At 38.9% G+C, this 21,981-nt stretch overlaps 1 protein-coding gene across 1 annotated transcript in view; it reads left to right on the forward strand.

Moving 5' to 3' along the window:
- The window catches only part of LOC108087052 (acetylcholine receptor subunit alpha-like), a 201,630-nt gene extending 181,669 nt beyond the window's left edge, over nt 1-19,961 (forward strand). The window contains 2 exon segments of the mRNA XM_043209126.1: nt 16,263-16,509; nt 18,970-19,961. Coding sequence (XP_043065061.1) covers nt 16,263-16,509; nt 18,970-19,167 — 445 coding nt within the window. The 3' untranslated portion in view covers nt 19,168-19,961.
- The last annotated feature ends 2,020 nt before the right edge of the window (nt 19,962-21,981 follow it).

Raw genomic sequence — 21,981 nt, forward strand, 5'->3', positions numbered from 1 at the left:
CTAACGCATGCGTTCCCCCATAGCTCTGAGCCATACTTCCAAATTGGTTTGAGAACTACATTGTACAGAAGTACCTTGTACTCCAATTTAAGCGGAGAGCGAGCATTTATTAACCAGTGTAGGCTTCTTGCTTTTTATTTTAGTTGTGTTCTCTTGGCTTCGATGTACCTTACTTCCGTTGTTTGTGGAATATGAATGTTGTTCAGAGTTCATGGGGGCAAGTTTGTCTATTTAAGGTGAAGCTGATCGTTAACCTTCATGCGCCAATCTGCTGATAAAGCTGATAAATATTGCGTTGCATGGGGCACTTGGATCGACTTAGAATGGCAGTATCATCAGAAAATTTTGAAGTTATTGTAAGACTGGTTGTTGGAAGGTCTGCTGTGTAGATTATATACAGCGTTGGTCCGAGCACGCTTCCTTGAGGTACTGCAGCTTCGATTGGATTGGAGAGGAAATCTTTACACCACTACACTCCAGTATTTTGTGGGTGTTTTGTGGAAGCCAATTTTTAATTTTACAAATCAATCCGTACAACCAAACGCGGTCGAAGGCCTGGGCGAAATCCAGAAAGACGGCGGAACAATTCTCTCGACTTTCAAATGTATTGCGTATCTCGGAGGTTATTCGGTTTACTTGTTCAATGGTTCCGTGTTTCTCGCGGAAACCAAATTGGTGGCTTGGGATGGCATTGCGGGACTGTAGGTATTCCGTTATACGTTTCAGGAGCAGCTTTTTAAATATCTTTGATAGGCACGGCAGAAGACTGATTGGCCTATATAATGAAGGCTGGGACTTGTCCTTTCCAGCTTTACGGATCATAGTGATGACAGACTTTTTCAATTGTTGTGGATAATAGCCCCATTTCATCATGCTGTTGAATATCGTGGTGAAGGGATTTACTGCACAGTTCGGCAACTCTTTTATCTTTTTAGGGGATATTAAATTGTGTACGGGCGCTTTACTTTTTTTCCGATGAAAGATCTGTTAATGTTCCACATGAATATGCCCTCTAGGCACTCTTCTTGTGACGGCAAAATCCATCAGGTCAGGCTTCTTATTGGGATCTGTTGGCCAATATGTAGGCTTACCTGGAGAGATAAGGTCAAGCATGTTTCTTGGTGTTATTATAGCGTTGTGCAGCTGTCTTCCTTTCAGATTGGTGAGTCGAGAGCCCCAATGGGGGTGTTTCGCATTGTAATCACCAGCCGCTATTAAACGGTCACATAATAAGTCAAAGAACTGTACAAATTCATCTTCGGAAATGGAAAAGCGTGGTGGTCAGTATATCGAATAGGTTTAAGAAACCGCTTTGGGTATCGATGTTTATAATGGCAACTCATAATGCCTGATGCGTTTCTTGATCAGTATGCCAGTGCCGCCATGAGCCTTACCATCAGGATGGTTTTTTTTATAAAATGTATAGCCATTATGGTAAAAATAGTTGCTGTTTGTTGGGTGAGTCTCTGGTATAAGCATGGCGTCAATGTCATACTGATCTAGGAACTGCTAGAGCTCGTATTTGTGCTGTGAAATGCCGTTCGCATTCCAGAAACATATTAGGTTGTTTGGTAATGACATACTGGTGTCTTTATTGATTTTTGGTAACGATTTTAACATAGTTATCATTGTCCGATTTAAGTGCTATATGTGCCTTTGTCTTCGATGATTTTCTGCAATTTTGATGGTAACTAAAGAAGTCCTTGTCCCTACTGGCAAAAAACTCGGCGATTCGATTTTTTACAATCCTCCCTTGAACTAAATTTTTGTCCATCGAAAAAATTTTTCATGGCCAAAAAACAGATGGTAATCGCTTGGGGCAATGTCTGGACTATAAGGTGGATGCATTAACCATGTCTGGCCGCTTCTGTTCAAATGCAATCTTCAATCGCTCCAGTTTTTCACAGTAGAGGTTAGAATTGATGGTTTGGCCATAGGGCAACACTTCATAATGGATAATTCCTCTGATATCCCACCATACACTGAGCAACACCTTCTGAGCAGTCAGTCCTGGCTTTGCCACCGTTTGAGACGACTCACCGTGCTTCGACCAGGATCTTTTACGCTTTATGTTGTCATATGTGATCCATTTTTCATCACCAGTGAATAAGCGAACCAGAAATGTGTCGAGTTTATTACGGTGCAACAAAGATTCGCAGATTGATACACGGTCGAAAAGGTTTTTTTGGGATATATCATGAAGCACCCACACATCGAGCTTTTTTGTTAAATTTTTCGACTTTAAATGCCTATAGAGAGTTTCCGTGCTTAGTTGCAGCTCCTCTGCGATGGTTCTAATAGTCAGATGACGATCTCGATCCACTATTTCCATGATTTTATCCGTATCAACGGTCACTGGTCGTCCGGAAGGCTTGGGTGTTTCGGTATCAAAATTGCCACTTCGGAATCGCCTAAACCACTGTTCGGCGGTTTGAATCGAAAGTTTGTTATCTCCTAAGACAGCAATAATCTGTCTGCGAGATTCCGCAGCAGTTTTTCCCTGTGCGAAATAAAATCGATTGTAAGGTGATGCCAATACCTTTCAAACGATATACAGCATTGTCAGATACGATTATATTTGACTTCACAAGCGAAGCGCGAAATTTGGATGTAAAAACCGGTATGTCATTACCAAACAACCTAATATTTTTAGGGAAACCATCTAAACGGGTTCTTGTTTGAAGCGTTTGCTGAATGGCTACGATTTTGTTGGTTGGTTATAGTTACCAGCATTGCTTCTACGTCATTAGGCAATTTTGTGTTTGTCGGTCAGTAGTATCTGGAATCTGGTTCAATGTTTGTTGCCGCACTTTATCAGCAGTGGTTTGCTGGCCTGTCAGCTTAGATGCTGAGGCGTTCGCCTCGTTGTTGTTACTTAACACCCGTACAAAAGGGACTCCCAGGGTGTGGTCGTTGATATGGCGAAATGTTTCGGGCTACAGGATTTCGAGCTGCAGTTACAGGACAATCTCGGTAAATTTCGGTACTTGTAGTAAGTTTTCGTATGGCCGTATTTTTAACATTTCATACATTGCACGGGCCTATTCCACTTGTAGGGTTCCTTAACGGAGATCCTACGGTGAAGCAGATATTAAAGCTTATATATTGGGTGAACTTCATTGTTAGCAAAGGGTATTATAATTTCAGTCAGAAGTTTGCAATGCAGTGAAGGAGACACCTCTGACCCCATAAAGTATATATATTCTTGATCAGAATCCAAATACGTCTGTACGTCTGTCCGTCTGTCTGTTTGTCCTCAAACTAGTCTCTCCGTTTTAAGGCTATCTTGTTGAAACTTTCCCAAAAATTGTGTAGTTATTGCACTCAGTAAATAAGTCAGAACGGGCCGGATCGGACGACTATAGAGAGAATGAAATAAAAAATTCTCACTCCGTTGTTTTTGATCAGATCGTCTTGATTTCTTCGAGATGGCGTTTTCTAACTACTATTGAATTTCGTATTATTTTTTATCAAAATCGGATATCTCTATCATATAGCTGCCATAGGAAAAAATATATAGAAATAATGGAAAAAAAATTATAACGTGGTTGTTTTTAATCCGTTGAGCATGATTTTCAAAATGTAGAGCTTTTAAATAACCCTTGAAACGAGAAAAAAATTTCTTTACAATCGGACATCGTTATCATAGGGCTGCCATAGGAAAGATAGAAAAGTCTATATGGAATTAACGGAAAGAAAATGATTACATCGTTGTTTTTTATCAGACAAGCATGATTTTTGGAATATAGAGTTTTCTAACAACTTTTGAATATCGAATTAAATTTCATTAAAATCGGACGACTTTATCATATAGCAGTCATATGGACAGCAGTCGAAAATATAGAAATTTAATAGAAAAATCGTCATAGCTTCGACTCTGTTCAGCCTCTTTATATTTCGTTCGACATATGACTCTGCCTTGAACATTGGCTGCGGAATTTTGTTTTTATTTAATATATTTCTAGCCTGTTTGACATTTAAGCCCTTTTCTTTAAGTCCAGCTATAATCTCACATACAGAGACTTCGATTCCGTTAATAACTACGTGTAGTCCTTTGCAACTTTTAAGTTGGTAGATGTAGTAACTTATTTTTCCGTTGTCGAGGTGTTTGGCCACAGATCGATAGTCTCTTGTTCGTTGTCCACTTGTATTTTTGTTTCGTTTATGCTGCCCCATTTTAAGGATTTAACATAGAATTTGTTTGCTCCAATTCGATCAGTTATTTTTTTGATCAGTTCAGAACAATTTGCCTGACGTACAAAAATTGGTGGTGGCCTTAGTTGCTTGGCCTTAGGTGTTTGAGTGGTATTGTTATCTTCTTTTAGATCACTCAGAATAGAAAATCTTAGCTACTTGTGGGCATAGTTTCCTTTTAACTTGCACGTACCGATCGATTCCTGTTTGAATTAAAAGTCCGTTAACATTTATGGTATTGGCTAGCTTGTCAGTAAGAGCTGACGAATCAGAAACTGCAGTTGATGTGGTCGTTGTAGTGGTTGTTTTCGTCGTTAGTGTCGATGTCACCGTCTTAAACGATGGGGTCGGGGGACGGGCATTGGGTACTCCACGGATGTCTTTTTTTTATGCGCCGCTTGGTCATAATAAGGCGGGAGAGAGCGAGCGTGCTCTCTTCAAACTCACTTGCAATTGTGGATGTTGTTGTTGTCGTTTCAAAATATGACGGCTTATACTGATCACGCAACAGCCGATCGGTTTGCCCAATTATTTCAAACGATTTACTCCATAGTCATAGTCATTCAAGTGAGCAACATATGTATGCCGTACTTAATTCGAACTTAATATTTCGTCCCACTTTAAAGTGGGACTTTTGGATCTCAGTGTGTTACACCAGTTTAATCCACAGGTCCTGGCGGGATTCCTGGGTGTGTTCTTAAACACTGTGCTAATTCACTGAGTAAACTCCTTCTAAAGCTGTTTACCCTATTTCTACAAACTTGTCAGTTTCCCCTTGTTTGGAAGGAGTCATTTGTTATTCCCATTCACAAAAAGGGTATAAGTCGGATGCTAGCAATTATAGAGGTATTTCTAAATTGTCAGCAATTCTAAAGCTTTTCAAACGCGCAATACCTCCCCACTCGCAGCACCTTTGTAGATCAGTCATATTACCATCCCAACACGGATTTATGAAGCGCAGGTCTACTACAATGAATCTTTTAGAGCTCACGTCCTTTGTGATAAATGGCTTTAAAAATCATTTTCAAACTGATGTCACTTACACAGATTTCAGTAAAGCATTTGACTCTTTAAATCACTTCCTATTGATTCGCAAACTTGGCATGATAGGGTTTCCAGCTGATCTTTTTAGTTGGTTCTTAAGTTATCTCAGTGGCCGGAAACAAAGAGTCTTTTTTCAAAATTCCTTGAGTAGTCTCCTCAGGTTACCTCTGGTGTACCACAAGGAAGCCACCTGGGACCATTACTTTTTACCCTGTTCATAAATGATCTTCCATTGGTCACTGCGCATTCCCGCGTACTTATGTTCGCGGATGATGTAAAACTGTGTCTGCAATATAATGAATACTCCCGTCATTTAAACCTTCAAGCAGACCTAACAAATTTTCAAAACTGGTGTCACGATAGCATTTTAAATTTAAACAGCTCTAAGTGCAAGCTGATGACGATTTCTCGGTTCAATCCGCATAATGCCACCTGTTCGCTAAGTGGAAATACCTTTGAAATAATAACGCTTGTTGACGATCTTGGCGTCCTCTCGGACCCTAAACTTAAATTCTCTCTTCATATTGCGAACATGGTTAATAAAGCTAGGGGAATGCTTGGATTTATTAAACAATGGTCGCAGGAATTTGAGGATCCGTACGTGACCAAAACTTTATTCATATCGTTGATCCGGCCAATTCTTGAGTATGGGGCACCTGTTTAGGAGCCCTCAATACGGAGTACACGCTGATCGTATAGAATCAGTTCAAAAAACTTTTTACTTTTTGCCCTACGCCGTCTTAACTAAAATGCAAACCTATTAATACATTGCTCCTTATAAACTTTCCCTCCCTTACTAATCGTAGCACGATGCTTGATAATGTATTTATTGTTAGCCTTATACGTGGTGAAAATGCCAGTCCTAACTTTTTGTGGGTATTAAAAGTTATTACAAATTTCAATTCTGGTGCCAAAAATTAGATTACAAAAGGCCTAATTCATTGATTTGATTTTGATTTGAAAAAAAAGCCACAACGGCACTAGTGAAACCATTATTTTATCTTGATGTAAACGTGTGCTGTTCTGGGTGAATTTGCATTGCTTTTGATAATATGAAATGCGCTTTGAGGGGTCGGTGGACTAGCAGGTAGAGCGCTGGTCCCCGAACCAAGAAGTCCTGGGTTGGATTCCCAGGTTCCCCGGAAAAAAGAAACGACTCCTTTTCCAAAACCTCCATCATTTCTATGCTCCACCGCTCTCTAAACATTAACAACACAAATTCTGCTCTCCGGACCCGCACACTCCCTCGAACATTTTGCTATGAACACGACAATAAAACTGTCACCACTCCTAGATGGCGCTAGGTGGCAAGTCCCACCACTAAGATAAGTCGCTTCTGGCTAATCACTAGTACGATACAGTACGGTACAGTAAGATTAATGAATCCTCAACAAGCTGTAGAGGCCCTATTATGCCAGGTGGAGTGAATAAGGTAAGCGTCGGTCATCCAGGTCTCCAGCACAATCTACAAAACAAAAACCATCTAAGTTTTCACCATTAACTTGATGCCTTTACCAATTGTGCCCTTCAGCTATCACATTAAACGCTTAACTGCACTGGGTTGCTTTCCCAGGATTTAATGAGAACCGTCTTAGCAAATTGAGCGCCAAGCTTATGTCTGGATGAGTGTTATGGGCTGCATACAGTTTTTCTCGAAACGATGTCTTCAAAGTCGGTGAGGAAAATTTCTCCGAGACGGCTTGACCGATTGACTTGAAATTTTCACAGGCTCTTCTTAGATATTTTTTCAGGTAATGACGCGCGGAATTTTGGCTCCGCCGAAAATTTCGATTTTTTTAGTCACTTCAAAGTTTTAATTTTCATGCCAAAAACGAAGTTTTATGTTTGGGAAGCCGCCATTTTGTCTAAAATCAAAATTTTGAAAATTCCCCGTGTCATTACCAGTATTTGTCTATTCTTTACGTAATCCTTTTGGTTTTTTGTATTTCTGATAATTTGGATCAGAGATATCTTCCTCATTGCAAAACACCTTTTTTAAGTGGACCCTCAGAAGATCCTCTACAGGATTGACGGAATCCAATGTATTTTTTTTTTGAAAATGTATTCTGAAACTACAAGAAATTATCTAACTTTTCATATACAACACGTATATATACAATAAAAAGCCTCTCCAGAAATAATTTACAAAAAAGCTAATTTTTTCGGCCTCGCAACTGGATGTAACCCCTTAAGTCAAATCCTAGGTGTTATTTAATTCGTGTGCAATTATTTCAACCTCTAGTGAGTTTTTCGAATTTTCAGCATTACTGGAACTCAATGCTTTGGTGACAGGTAGGGGATCATATTCTTGTGATGCTGCATAGAGAAAATGTCCAGTCGTTCGTTTATCACTAATTCTCTTATTTAACGAGTTAACGATTCTGCCAGATTCCACTTCGCTCTGCTCAGGTGGATTACCATCTATAGCAGTGGAGCCAAAAATGCGTAGATATTTTGATTTGGCTTTTGCCAGACCACATCTCCTCTGGTGTTTTGATATTTGAGCAGCAAGGTACCCTATTAATTAGATATGTATTAGATCGTACTGCGGATATACACGGATATAGATTCGTGTTTGCTTCATCGGCCCAAGAAACGTAAGGTAGATTGGAATCCAATAACATGCATCGTACGGAGTTCAATAATTTTGCGATCGTCCTCTCTGCCATGCCATTCAGTTTGGGGGTGTATGGCGTAGTATTCTAATGAACGATAATGAAAGTTTTGCGCGAATAGTCATAAAAAAAAATTTGCATGCACTTGGTGACGCTAAACAAATTCACTTTTAAAGGTCCAAGAACATCGGAGTGTTTTTTCCCGCATGCATAAAATGCAGCTATTTTGACTTGTGTTTCCATAACTGTAAGCAATTTAAGCATTGCATTCTTGACCAACTGAAGATTTTCGTCACATATGTGGCCCATCCGACGATGCCACATATCATGATCACGCACGGGCATTTCCAGGTAGTTAACAGGTTAGCCTATTCAAATAATTTTAGTTTTGCTTTGTACCTTGCAACAATCGTTTTCAAATATGAGCTTTTTTTTGTCATTTGCCGAATAAAATTTTTTTTTTTAAATTACGGTATTTAATTATCGAACCTTCTCTCAATGAGACTAACGACAAGTATTCAAATCTTAGCCTAATAAATATAATTAATTAATTAAAATTAAGTTTTTTGGTATATCGGCCCTAGCTATTGTTGCTGGGTGGGGAGATCTCTTCGCCTGTGTCGTGTGTGGCTAGTGTTCCACGTTAAAGACCGCGCCAGCCTGTTTGGATGAGCCTGTATCTTGATCGTATACTTTGCTTTTACTTTGTGGATTTTCTCTTTAACAGATCCCACGTTTAAATCTCTGTGAATGTTTTCATTTCGTATGTACCACGGTGCACCCGTTATTGTTCTTCGTATTTTTGATTGGGTTCTCTGGATCACTTCTAGGTTACTAAGGCATGCGTTCCCCCATAGCTCGGAGCCATACTTCCAAATTGGTTTGAGAACTACATTGTACAGAAGTACCTTGTACTCCAATTTAAGCGGAGAGCGAGCATTTATTAACCAGTGTAGGCTTCTTGCTTTTAATTTTAGTTGTGTTCTCTTGGCTTCGATGTACCTTACTTCCGTTGTTTGTGGAATATGAATGTTGTTCAGAGTTCATGGGGGCAAGTTTGTCTATTTAAGGTGAAGCTGATCGTTAACCTTCATGCGCCAATCTGCTAATAAAGCTGATAAATATTGCGTTGCATGGGGCACTTGGATCGACTTAGAATGGCAGTATCATCAGAAAATTTTGAAGTTATTGTAAGACTGGTTGTTGGAAGGTCTGCTGTGTAGATTATATACAGCGTTGGTCCGAGCACGCTTCCTTGAGGTACTGCAGCTTCGATTGGATTGGAGAGGAAATCTTTACACCACTACACTCCAGTATTTTGTGGGTGTTTTGTGGAAGCCAATTTTTAATTTTACAAATCAATCCGTACAACCAAACGCGGTCGAAGGCCTGGGCGAAATCCAGAAAGACGGCGGAACAATTCTCTCGACTTTCAAATGTATTTCGTATCTCGGAGGTTATTCGGTTTACTTGTTCAATGGTTCCGTGTTTCTCGCGGAAACCAAATTGGTGGCTTGGGATGGCATTGCGGGACTGTAGGTATTCCGTTATACGTTTCAGGAGCAGCTTTTCAAATATCTTTGATAGGCACGGCAGAAGACTGATTGGCCTATATAATGAAGGCTGGGACTTGTCCTTTCCAGCTTTATGGATCATTGTGATAACGGACTTTTTCCATTGTTGTGGATAATAGCCCCATTTCATCATGCTGTTGTATATGGTGGTAAGAAGATTTACTGCACAGTTTGGCAATTCCATAATCATTTTAGGGGAGATTAGATCGTGTCCTGGCGCTTTCTTTTTTTCTTGAGTCTCTATCACTCTTGACACTTCTCTTGATTCGAATGTGATAGGCAGGGTACCCTCTGGAGTGATAATTGTTGGGAGCACAGAAGCTCGACTGTAGCTAAAATTAGAATTATAATTACAAGCCGATATAATAGGTGTGGAGTGTTGAGCAGCTAGTGACATAACAGACACCAGTGCTTCACCTGAGCTGTCAATCTCTTCTTTTTGGTACATGTTTGGGAAGCCCTCAATATGGGTACTTACATACTTTCTGTATTTAAGCCAATCTGTTTTACTGAAAGTTGGAAGATGTGTTGATTTCGTAAGCTGTGGATGGCCGTAGAGAAGAAATAAAATGGGCGAGTGATCCGATGAAAATCTGATAAGTGTTCCACATGAACATGACCTCTAGGCACTCTTCTTGTGACGGCAAAATCCATCCGGTCAGGCTTCTTGTTAGGATCTGTTGGCCAATATGTAGGCTTACCTGGAGAGATAAGGTCAAGCTTGTTTCTTGGTGTTATTATAGCGTTGTACTGCTGTCTTCCTTTCGGATTGGTGAGTCGAGAGCCCCAATGGGCGTGTTTTGCATTGTAACCACCAGCGGCTACAAAACGGTCACCTAATAGGTCAAAGAACTGTACAAATTCATCTTCGGAAATGGAGAAGCGTGGTGGGCAGTATACAGCGGATAGGTTTAAGAAACCGCTTTGTGTATTGATGTAGTTTGAATACCATCAGGATGGTTTGTTTTGTAAAATGAATAGCCATTTAGGTGAAAGTAGTTTTTGTTAGTTTGATATTAAGCATGGCGTCCATGCCATACTGATCTAGGAACTGCTGGAGCTCGTATTTGCGCTGTGAAATGCCACTCGCATTCTAGAAACATATTTTTAGGGAAACCATTTAAACCGATTTTTGTTTAATTAATAGCTCCAAAAGGAGATTTTAAGAGCGCATAAGTTCCTGCAGCGTTTGCTGTATTGCTACCATTGTGTTGGTTATAGTTACCAACATTGCTTGTACGCCATTAGGCAATTGTGTATTTGCATTCGCATGTTGGCCAGTAGTTTCTAGAATCTGGTTCAATATTTGTTGCCGCACTGTATCAGCAGTGGTTTGCTGAACTGTCACCTTAGATACCCCGTTGTTGTTACTTAAAGCCTGTGCAAAAGAGACTCCCGGGATCGTGGTCGTTGATATAAATGGAGAATTGCTTCGGGCTACAGGATTTCGAGCTGCAGTTATGTGTTGGCCTAGTCGACTTTTCAATTCTTTATAGACAGGACAACCTCTGTAGTTTGCAGTGTGGTTTCCACCACAATTACTACATTTTATGGTAGAATGGGTATCCTTATTTATTGGGCAGGCCTCAGTTGAGTGTGCATCTCCGCAGGCAACGCAGACTGCACGTAGAGTGCAGTAAGTCTTCGTATGACCGTATTCTTGACAATTCATACATTGCACGGGCCGATTCCACTTCTTGGGTTCCTACGGTGCAGCAGATATTGAAGCTTATAAATTGGGTGGACTTCATTATTTTTTAATTTCATAGTTTCGGCTCCAACTCTACTTTGAACATTGGCTGCGGAAATTTGTTTTTATTTAATATATTCATAGCCTGTTTGACATTAAAGCCCTTTTCTTTAAGTCATATACAGGGACTGTTGCTTCGATACTTTTAAGTTGGTAGATGTAGTAACTTCCCTGCAGTTCTGGCTGTTCACAAGTGAATTGTGGCAATTACCAATCATGTGTGTAGGAAAGGAAAAGGGATATTCCTAAGTTTCCCTCTCTTGCTCACTCTTAGAACACATTTATACCGAAAACGGCAATGCCATATAAAATGTCTCTATGAAATGGCGTCGTTGCAGCAACGGTTCCTACCCCCGCTGTCGTCGGTGCGGCTTCGCACATTTCATCGACGACAAAGCAGTTTTGGAACTGCAGGGTTATTTTTCTGTTGTCAAGGTGTTTGACAACAGATCGATAGTCTTGTTCGTTGTTCACTTGTATTTTTGTTTCATTTATGTTACTCCATTTTAAGGATTTAACATAGAAATCGTTTGCTCCAATTTGATCAGTTATTTTTTTACCAATTCAGAACAATTTGCCTGACGTACAAAAATTGGCGGTGGCCTTAGTTGCTTGGTCTAAGGTTTTAGAGCGGTATTATCTTCTTTTGGGTCACTCTAAATAGAAAATCGATTTCTTGTCTGTTTGTCTTTTACAATATGTACTTTCAAATGTCAGCCAGTGTCGATTATTTGTCATGTGTGAAGAAGCGCCAGAATCAATGCACGCCACATTCTCAGACTTGTACGCTTTTGTATGTGTGTTTGCTACAAGCGATCCTCTTGATCGCTCATTTTGCCCGGGCACACTTATTATACATACCCTTTTTACCTTTTTCCACTGCCATGACCAAAGCCTGATCCTCATTGGCAAACCAGTAAGCAATAATAAAGAATAATTTATTGCTGACGACACTTAGTTCAATTGCGAGGCATAGGCCCATAACCTATTAAAACAAGCACATGTGCGCAGATTGAATTATAGAAAAGGACTAAACGACTAAATAGGGAATAAGTTGTTATATACAATAGTTATGTTATCAGTTAGTTAATTACTTTACTACACTATTATATAATTTTAGTCAGAGGTTTGCAAAGCAGTGAAGGAGACACCTCAGACCCCACAAAGAATTCTTGAACAGCATTACGATCTATATCGACTATATCGGTTAACTCCCATAGGAGAGATTGAAAAAATAGCGGGAAAAGACTATCACGCCGTTGCTTTTAGGCATATCGACTTGATTTTATCAAATTTTATCGGATTACTTTATCATTTAGCTGCCATTGGAAAGATCGAAAATATATACAGAAATAACGAGAATAAATGCATGATTTTTATAATAGGGTAAGATGGGGTAAAACCGCCGGTGGGTAAAACCGCCATTTGGATTTCAAATTCAAATAAAGCGCCGAAACGATTAACCGTTGATAATGTAGATTCTGATTGATAATGCGCGGTTTTTGAAGTCGGTCGGAATACTGCAGCTTTATCGTGACAATTTCTATTGCGCCATTTTTGTTACACTCAAGTGTAAAAGTACGGCCTGGAAAAAAAGAGGTAAGTGACCGCTTATACAGTTCGTTTCATTTGGATAGGACACCAAGCAACTTTTATGGTTAATCGCTCGTAGCGAAGACAAAAATCGTTAAAAGCTAAAATTTTTTTTTAAGTTATTATCTCTGTTCTATTGTGATTCTAAAATGCAGTTACATTTTTTCATTATTGCTTTCAACACTTTTTTATTTGAGTTTTTGCACTGCTGCATGGTTTTTTGCATGCTGAAAATCGTTTCATTTGGATAGGACACTTGTCAGTAATCACTTGTGTACAGTGCGCAGTTTGTTTAAAACGTTTTTTTTTCAATCCGATGCTATTATTGATCAAATGAAACTAAAATAGGCCTTGGATCGGCACTCCAGGATAAAGATGGGAAAATTATGGGGGAAAATTGATGCATATTTGGACTCAGGCCGTAATGTAAGCCAATTCGCCACGAAAATAAAAAAAATCGCGAAATGTTGTATACAATTGATTAACAGATAATGAAAACTATCAAAAAAAATTATAAAGGGCTCCAAAAAACAAAGTTAAACGTTCGAGATAAGCGGCTTCTAGTGAAAAAGGCCCCAATTTCCCCATGTCCTGCGCCGGTTTGGCTCATTATGAGGCCAACAAGGTGTCTAAAACACCATTTGGCGGACTTTACACACTTGCTAATACTTGGTGCCATCAAAAATGGCCAGTTCTCCAAGAATCACAGGGATCCATCGTAAGGCGCGGCACAATTTGGAAAAGAAAATTTTGAAACGAATTGGCGCTAAGTATGTTATTTTTAAAGGCTCCTGCTAAGCTTTATTTTAATATTTTTTTAATGTTTGGATTATATTTGGATGGCCCGGAATTCAAATATAATCCAAACATTAAAAAATATTAAAATTAAGTTTTTTCATCGAAAAATATAATCCAAACATTAACAAATATTAAAATAAAGCTTAACAGGAGCCTTTCAAAATAGCTTACTGAGCGCCAATTCGTTTAACCATAAAAGTTGCTAGGTGTCCTATCCAAATGAAACGAACTGTAGTACGAACCTTGATACTGATGTACATGTATCAAGTTAGCCAATATTTCCAAAATTTTACAAACTAAGTAACCTCGACAAAAAATTGGCGCGTGGGGTTAAAACGCCGCGAAGAGGTATTGATCAGAAGATTTAATTTTTTAAACTCTATAATATTTTACTTTTCTATAATATTGAAGCGGACACTTTGGAAATTCACTAGGCACTTAATAATTGTGAAATTGACTGTTGAAATTGTTAAATAAAAAGTTTTTGCAACATTTCAATGGATATAGTTTTAAACTTTTCTTCTGAACGATCACAATTGTTTTAAAATGAAAGCTATAATACATAAAAACTTTCTAAATGAATTATGTAGCCAAGGGATTAAACTTTCAGAAATATGGGTTGGTTCATTGATCATTTTATAAATGATAGCTTGACATCGTCAAATATACATTTTTGGCGGTTTTACCCCATCTTACCCTATAGAGTTTTCTAATGACTTTTGTTTTTTTCATAAAAAACATTCCACCAACTTTATCGTTCCTCAGACTCGTAGACGCGCCCTACACCTTACCTTGCACCCTTTGGATCTCATCTTAGCTGTCTCAGCTTATGTTGACCTGACCGTCGTTGGGCTTCTTTACTCGGCGATCCGGATGACACTGGCACTTGGTTTTCACTGGGTTTCCACTCGCGTTATAAACATCAATTGCACGACTTTCACTTGACTGACTTCTTGGCGTGGGTCTTCGACCTGACCTAACTCCCACGCGTTGCGCTTGTCCCGTTATAGGTACTCCCCAGTCGGCTTACGTGATCGGGTCCAAAGTGCATCAAGGTACTATTAATTCACGGTGTCTCCTCTTTGCGCGGGTCAGAAGTCCGCGGAGTCACCGTTCGACCCCGATGCCCTCGCCGACTGGAGTCCAAGGGCCAGAGCGGTACCGGTATTTCCCTTTTTCTAAACGCTCTTCCGCAAGCAGCTCCTTTCGTTGTTGCTATGCGGAGTTTCCCCAGCACCTGCATTTGTGAGGAGTTTTAAGACTCCTCACAGGATATACAAAAATTAAATTCCATTTTGACATAGCCGAGAGTATTGAAATAACCAACTCGACAAAAGTACACTTGTAAACAAACAGAAGACTCTTTTATGACCGAAACACGTTGTTCTGTGGGCATTGGTGTTTCTTTAAACAAACTCAAGGGCTAATACTCGCAGCTGAAAAGGTAAATGTATTTATCGTTAATGTTGGATGGAGTGCTTAGAGTTTTACCATATCGTTGATGCATAGAAGATATTCGCAGTAAAATCGCACTATGCTGCGGTTACCATGGAGGTTTATTGAGAAGAGCATAAAAAGAATCGGCAACAATTATTTCGTATAAACATATTTTGTAATAATTTCGTTATTAGCGACGATATATATGATATGGTGATACTTTATCTGAATGTGGTTCATTCATTTATTATAAACTGGGTTCAATTTGTTGTGCGATTAGGATGTTCTCGTTGAATTGGACAGGATCCTCCGGTCGATGAATGTAAGCCTCTTCTAACAGTCGACGTAGATATTCTGCTTCCTTGGATGCCGTGGACATGGCAATATATTCGGCCTCGGTACCGCTAAGTGCAAAAACTCCATGCTTTTTAGATTTCCAAGAAAAATCGGACCCTCCAAAGAAGAAACAATATTTCCGGTCTCAATAAACATTTGCTCTATTTATGTTTATGTTGTACTGCTTCTGTCCTACCGAAACGGCTCCTCATTCACCTTGACGCAAAATTTGCGGCGTCTCCCTGGCGGCACTTAACTGATGACTCTTATTCTCCATGCGCCCTGTATCCGTAGATGCCACGGAAAAAAATTATTCACTGTTGGACCCACAGGCCGGGTTAGCTTCTTACCCCAGCAGTAGACTTCGTCTAATTCTCTTCTGTAGCCGCTCTAAAGCAAACCCTTGTGGATACCACCTGCCAACAGTGACCGTCTAAGACTACCGCTTCCATCGTATTGAGGTTGCTTTCTTGCAGAACCGCGCTTTGTGCACAATGTTCGGGTGAATAAGTAGCGATTTCACTGCCGCACAAGCTTCACCCTTCAAGTCCTTTACTAACACCTGCTTGTTTTCGAATGCAGTACATTGATAAGCTGCCGTCATCTTCGCGCACACACACTGAAATATTGGCCAGAAATCCACACGGTTTATGGCTTAGGATTTATTAAGTTTCCTTGGTACGTGAACATTACCTTGATCTGGCTGCCCCAAAACCGTAGCGCAACATGGCAGTGAGTCTTTGTACGACTCGCTCAAAGCGAGAACCGAGAGTAGTTTCGACAATTTCTCCGTTGCGAGTTTTATTTTATTTATATCAAATCAATTCAAATATCAGAATTAATTCATTTGTTTTCGTTAAAAAAAACACATGATTCTGTTTTAATAAAAAAAATTTATCAAAGTCATTTAATAATTTATAGCTTAACTGCCAATGGGCCTTTTGGAGGAAGCTGTCAAGTTCATGGATCCGTGCCTCCCCTTACTCATTGTAGCTCTGATGAAATAGCAGCTGTCCCCGACATGGATATCGCGTCCCTAGGAATAAAAAGTCCTATACTAAACAATCCAGCATTTTCTCATTCAAAATGTCTCCCTAAGATCCACAAAAGTTGTTTTTGTGTGCGGTTTATAGCGGAGCACACAAAAATGCAAGAGGATTCTACAAAAGTGAGTAAAACCTTTATTGAGCTTTACTAATTAATCAAAAACATAGTTTACTTACTCCTTAAGAAAATTTTTTGGTACGTTGTCTTATTTATCACACAATAAAAAGGACATGTTTTGTTCATCATAAAGTATTTTCGTACAACAATTGGTAAATTGGTGTGACACTTACCTCCCAAAGCTTTTTGGTACATAACAGAGAACTGCATCGAGTATGATCGTTCATGTTCGATCAAACTTGCTCAAACCGATCACAACTCAACACAGCGCTTCGCTACGAAGTGGTACGATCGAGTATCGTGCACAAAACAAACGAGTTTGAACCAATCACTTGAGTGTTCTGATTACTGATTCAAACTGATTTGTAGGTTTCGGTATGATGATCGAAAATGATCGTACCGAAAAAGACGATCAAGTACAACGAAGCACGAACCGCTCACACTTCGATCAAGTTGCACTTGAATTGAATGTGAGTGAACGAATCAGATCGAAAATGTGTGCATAGTTTTTATGTACCTAAATATGTTTATTTTAAAGGAAACAAGTTGCGATGCATTAATTTAACCAAAGTACAAAACTTCATTTATTTCTTCATTATTAACGCCCAAAATTAAAATAAAATTAATACTTAAATTAATCTACAAAATTAATGCTTCAAATATTAAAGAGCGCAAACTTCACTAAGATAAAAAAAAAACTTAAAAATAAAAAAAAAAATATCAATCTTAATCGCTTTAAAAACAATAATTAAAAACAATAGATTGGCTTATCAAACCATTTCCATAATTATTATAGAGATTTTAGAGATCAAACACAAATTCTTAGCAAGTGCACAAAATAAATAGTTCGATAGCTTGAATCGAATCACCACCCAGCATGACCAGTTGGTATGATTGTACTCGAACTGAATGTAAGCAACATTCTCGAATACTCACACAAAAACGGTTCGATCGAACAAAATCATTCGGAACCGAGCCTGAGTGATTGGAACTGAATGTTCGCTTTGAGCACGATCGCTTACGATCATACATTTTTGTTGAACCATTGTTTTCAATCACTAAAAAATTCCAAGAAAATGATCGAGTATGATCGAAAAAATTTTGATCGTTGCAGCTCTCTGGTACATAACTAGTCAGTTTTTGGTCAGTTACAAGCCATGTACAGAGACCTTAAATGTGAGAATATTCGATTCTATTGATCTGTCGCGAGAGTTTCCAAATATTCTTAAGCAAAAAATAAATAAGTTATTTGAATTTAAAATGAAGGAACAATATCTCTCTTGGGACAAGACCTCGAAACAAACAGTCCACATCACCAATCCGAGAATTCTGTTTATGTCTGCTGAATGCCTCTATATTAACGGAAGTAAGTGGATATGCCGTCAGGCAAGCCGTAGAGAACCCAGTCTAACGCGAAAATAAAGAAGAAGATTAGATCGACGGGATGGTCGACCAACTGTACCCAGAAACAAGTTGGGTGGAATATTGTTTGGAAAGTGGTCAGAAATGTCCGATAAAAGAAACGGGGTGAATCCCCTCATTATATGCTAGGACGATCGATTGAAAAAGTAGGTGGAGGACTACATTACAAATTCTGTGCTTGACGCTCGCCAAACCACTAGTTAGTTTCTCCGGGAGCTGTCGATGCCAATTTTCGAAACCATTATGTGCGCTGCTTCTCGTATGGTGATGAACGTATAGGGATCACGGTAGAAATAGATGTAATAACGTAGCAGGGCACCCTTAACGAAATATTTGACCTCGAGTTGTGATTCGGCGACAAGGAGGAAAATGACCATCAAGTTCTGTGAATCGTGGAAGCTTTGTCAAAAAGGAGTGTTTGTATTAACAACGCCCTTGCAGTCAAGGAAGAACCCATGCTGTCCTAAGGTAACATAGAGGTTACTAGAGGTTGTAAGACTTGCCAAATAATAGTCATAATCATAAACTCACGACCTGGAGTTTGCCAGAGCATCCTGCATTAGAGTTCGGCGTAACTTTATGATGTGCCGTGGAAAACCTAAATAAATAGTAATTTTACCATTAGCGAGAACTCAGATTTGTAATATGAAGCTGTCATACTGTTCAGTTACCCTCTTAACTGCGGGACGATTAGTAAGAAGCGTTAATAATAATAATTAATAACTAGACACGACTTGTGGACCATGACTCTGAAGGAGGAAATGTTATGTTATGTCTAACGTACCATGCTAAGAATATGGTAAATACTCCTCCGCCAACCCATATTGTTCTAGACGACCCTCCGAAGATCCGATGATCCCTAAGCACTTTCTTTTAGTTACTGCAAATTTACCCACACCAGACTCCCAACCCCACCCCAATTTATGCCAAATGAGTGCGAGTGAAACTTAACTCAATTAAAAATGGTCGAACTAATATAAATATTCACATAGAGAAAATGTAACTGTATATCACTGTCTTTAAACTTTTTTTTTTATTTAAGGTTAAAGAAGATTGGAAATACGTCGCAATGGTATTAGATAGACTTTTTTTGTGGATATTCACATTGGCCGTGGTTGTCGGAACAGCAGGAATCATTTTACAGGCCCCGACACTGTATGACGACCGTATACCGATTATCGAGCAAAAGGACTTGGACTTTTCTGGAACTTCTGCGGGACGTTGCCGACCTCCCCAATAACATTATTATATTGGCAGATTTTAAAGAAAAAGTTAAAGTAATCCTTCTTTTTGTTATTTTATGAAACATTTGGCTTATTTTTTATGCACGAAATTTATTGCTACTCATTAAAATGGAAGTTAAACCACTTTAAGACAAGAATGACACATATATATGTAGTTTGAAAATGCCACAGCTCATACAATATGCCCTTCAAATTGCAAAATCACATCTTACATTTACATACATATACATATATTTTTTTCTCGATGCCTATATGACAGCATTTGAATTTAAGCAATCGTTTCAATTATTTTTTTAAAAGTTATATGACATCGTCATTCGATGAAAATAAATTTAAATCAAATTTTAAAATTTGGATTGCGTGTAACAGAAAATAAAATATTTTTTTTAAAATGATTTCTATTTATTTTTCTTATGGCAGCTCTTTTATAGCAATTACCATCTGCTCTATCTGAATCCGGCATATATTTCAAAAGCAATAGAAAAAGATTGAATGTTTTATTCAGGTAGCTTTCATTTAACGCATTTTGCTTTTGTTAGCTTTTGAACTTTACTCATTGAACAGTAAGCCTCTGAGACCAATGAATAACAACATGAATAAAAAGCATTCTTTATAATGTCATTCTTAAATTTTAATAAGACAAGAAATGAAGCTTGCTTCGCCAAAGCTTGTATACCCTTGCATTCATCAAATATGACGAACCGAATGCATAAAGACTAAACAACATCAAAGCTATAACGATTTTTCTTCATTTTTCATTTTTTCGACTATTGTTCATATGGCAGCTTTATGATATAGTCGTCCAATTTTGATGCAATTCAATTTGTAATTCAAGAGTAGATACTAAACTTTATATTCCAAAAATCATGCTTGTCTGATTAAAAACAACGATGTTATATTTTAATTCCGTTATTTCTATAAAGATTGTTCCATCTTTCCTATGGCAGCTATATGACAACGTTGTCGGATTTTAATGTAATTTTTTTCTTGATTCAAGGGTTTTTATAAAACTCCATATTTTGAAAATCATGCTTGTCTGATGAAAAACAACGCCTTGCGAAACCAAAGTGGTTTATTTGATGTTGATGGGATATATAGCGGAACACACGAGCTAAAAAACGATTTGATTGCCGAATAAAAAATTGTAATGGCTTCTTCCATATTATGGCAGGAGTAGAAATCGGACCAGTCATTGCCAGATATAAGTTGACTAAGTCTCAGAAAGTTAGCCCTGCGAAAACAATGAGTTCGCTTGGCTGCCTTTATAGCATTATTTTTAACTGTTATACCAGTGTCGATAGTCATCTCGAAAGTAGGGTGATAGGGATCTTCAGGCAGCGTAAGTGGTGTTGCTCTAGAAAGAAAAACATTTTCAGGATTTGAGACAAGGCACAAATCAAGTAAATGAATGAATTTCGAACATGGTTTACCTGACACAGAGGTATGTCAAGTAGACCGTCAATGAATTCATTGTGCCCTATGGGTTGTAAAGCACGAAGTTCCAGGTATATTAAAATCACCTAGAACTAAATCCATATCGGACAAAGAACTCGAAATTGACTTTACAGCTGATAGGTGCCTAAAATAGTCCTCAAGATCGGACGAAGGAGGTATGTAAGAGCAGGTAATAAAAATTAACCTGCCAGCGACAGACAGTTTTACACATAAAAATTCTAACTCAAAGTTCAAAGGATCTTCTGTCAAAACCTCTTCTGACGTGATGTTAGCGTCCACTGCAATAAGGATGCCCCCTCCCCGTCTAGAGGGAGGTCATGCCTATATATTGTGTACTTACCGGGAAAAACTTCGGAGCTAAAGATCTCCGGCTTTAACCCGGTTTCTGTGAAAACAATAACTTGGGATGCAAACGAAAAGCTATCAGTATACAATTTGGTTAGCTTGCTACGCAAGCCTCTTGTATTCTGATAGCTAATTAGGAAGTTAGTGGTTAGTTTTTTGGGTAAGGAGCTAAGGAAGACGCAGTTTGTTGGTCCCGGCCGGGGAGTTTAATTCCCCTAGGGCCTTTCTTTTATATTTTTGCTACGAACTCCTTCACCACCATTTTAGCCGGCCAAAAATCGCTCGAGCATATGGTGTTAAAAAGTTCGTCAGGAACACTCAACACTTGGGAAAAGTTAAATTTTTCCACCTTCACTTTATCGGCATTTATTTTTTCTTTGATGTAAGACGAGCCATCAAATGGTTTTGCTACTGCAGGCTGTGGACCTGCAGCAGCGTTGCCAGACGTCCCGATTTTGGCGGGACGTCCCAATTTTTAAATTAAAATTAAATGTCCCGCGAGGGACAGGTTCAGTCCCGCTTTTTAATGATAATTCGAACGTGCGGGCTGATGAAGCGCTCAGGAGTGAGAGAGGCGCGTGCGACTGCGACTTCCTCTCTTTCTCTTCGCTCTTTCCTTATTTTCATTTGCTTATAATTTTCTGTTTCACGAAAACGTACGATTATCAACGAAAGAATAACGATTACCGTTTGTTTTAGTGCAGTGAAGTAGTAAATATTTTAAAAACTTCTGGTTATATACGTTTTTTATTATGTCCAGCTTTCGACGTAAGAGTCCCGCTTTTTTCACTAAAAAAGTTACTAAGTCCCGACTTGGCAAAAAAAAAACTGGCAACGCTGCCCTGCAGTGACAATTTGGTCCGGTAGTCCGGTCTCAAAAACCTCTTGTCGGGGAATATTTAGCGGATTAGGTGGAATTACAGGTCGAAAACTTTTTATAGGCATTGGTCTCATACACTCCACTGTGAATTGATCGGGGTCCGAATCTTTTTTAGCTGCCGATCTTAACA

This window comes from Drosophila ficusphila, unplaced genomic scaffold, assembly GCF_018152265.1.
Source record: "Drosophila ficusphila isolate 14025-0441.05 unplaced genomic scaffold, ASM1815226v1 contig_106, whole genome shotgun sequence".
Taxonomy (NCBI): Eukaryota; Metazoa; Arthropoda; class Insecta; order Diptera; family Drosophilidae; genus Drosophila; species Drosophila ficusphila.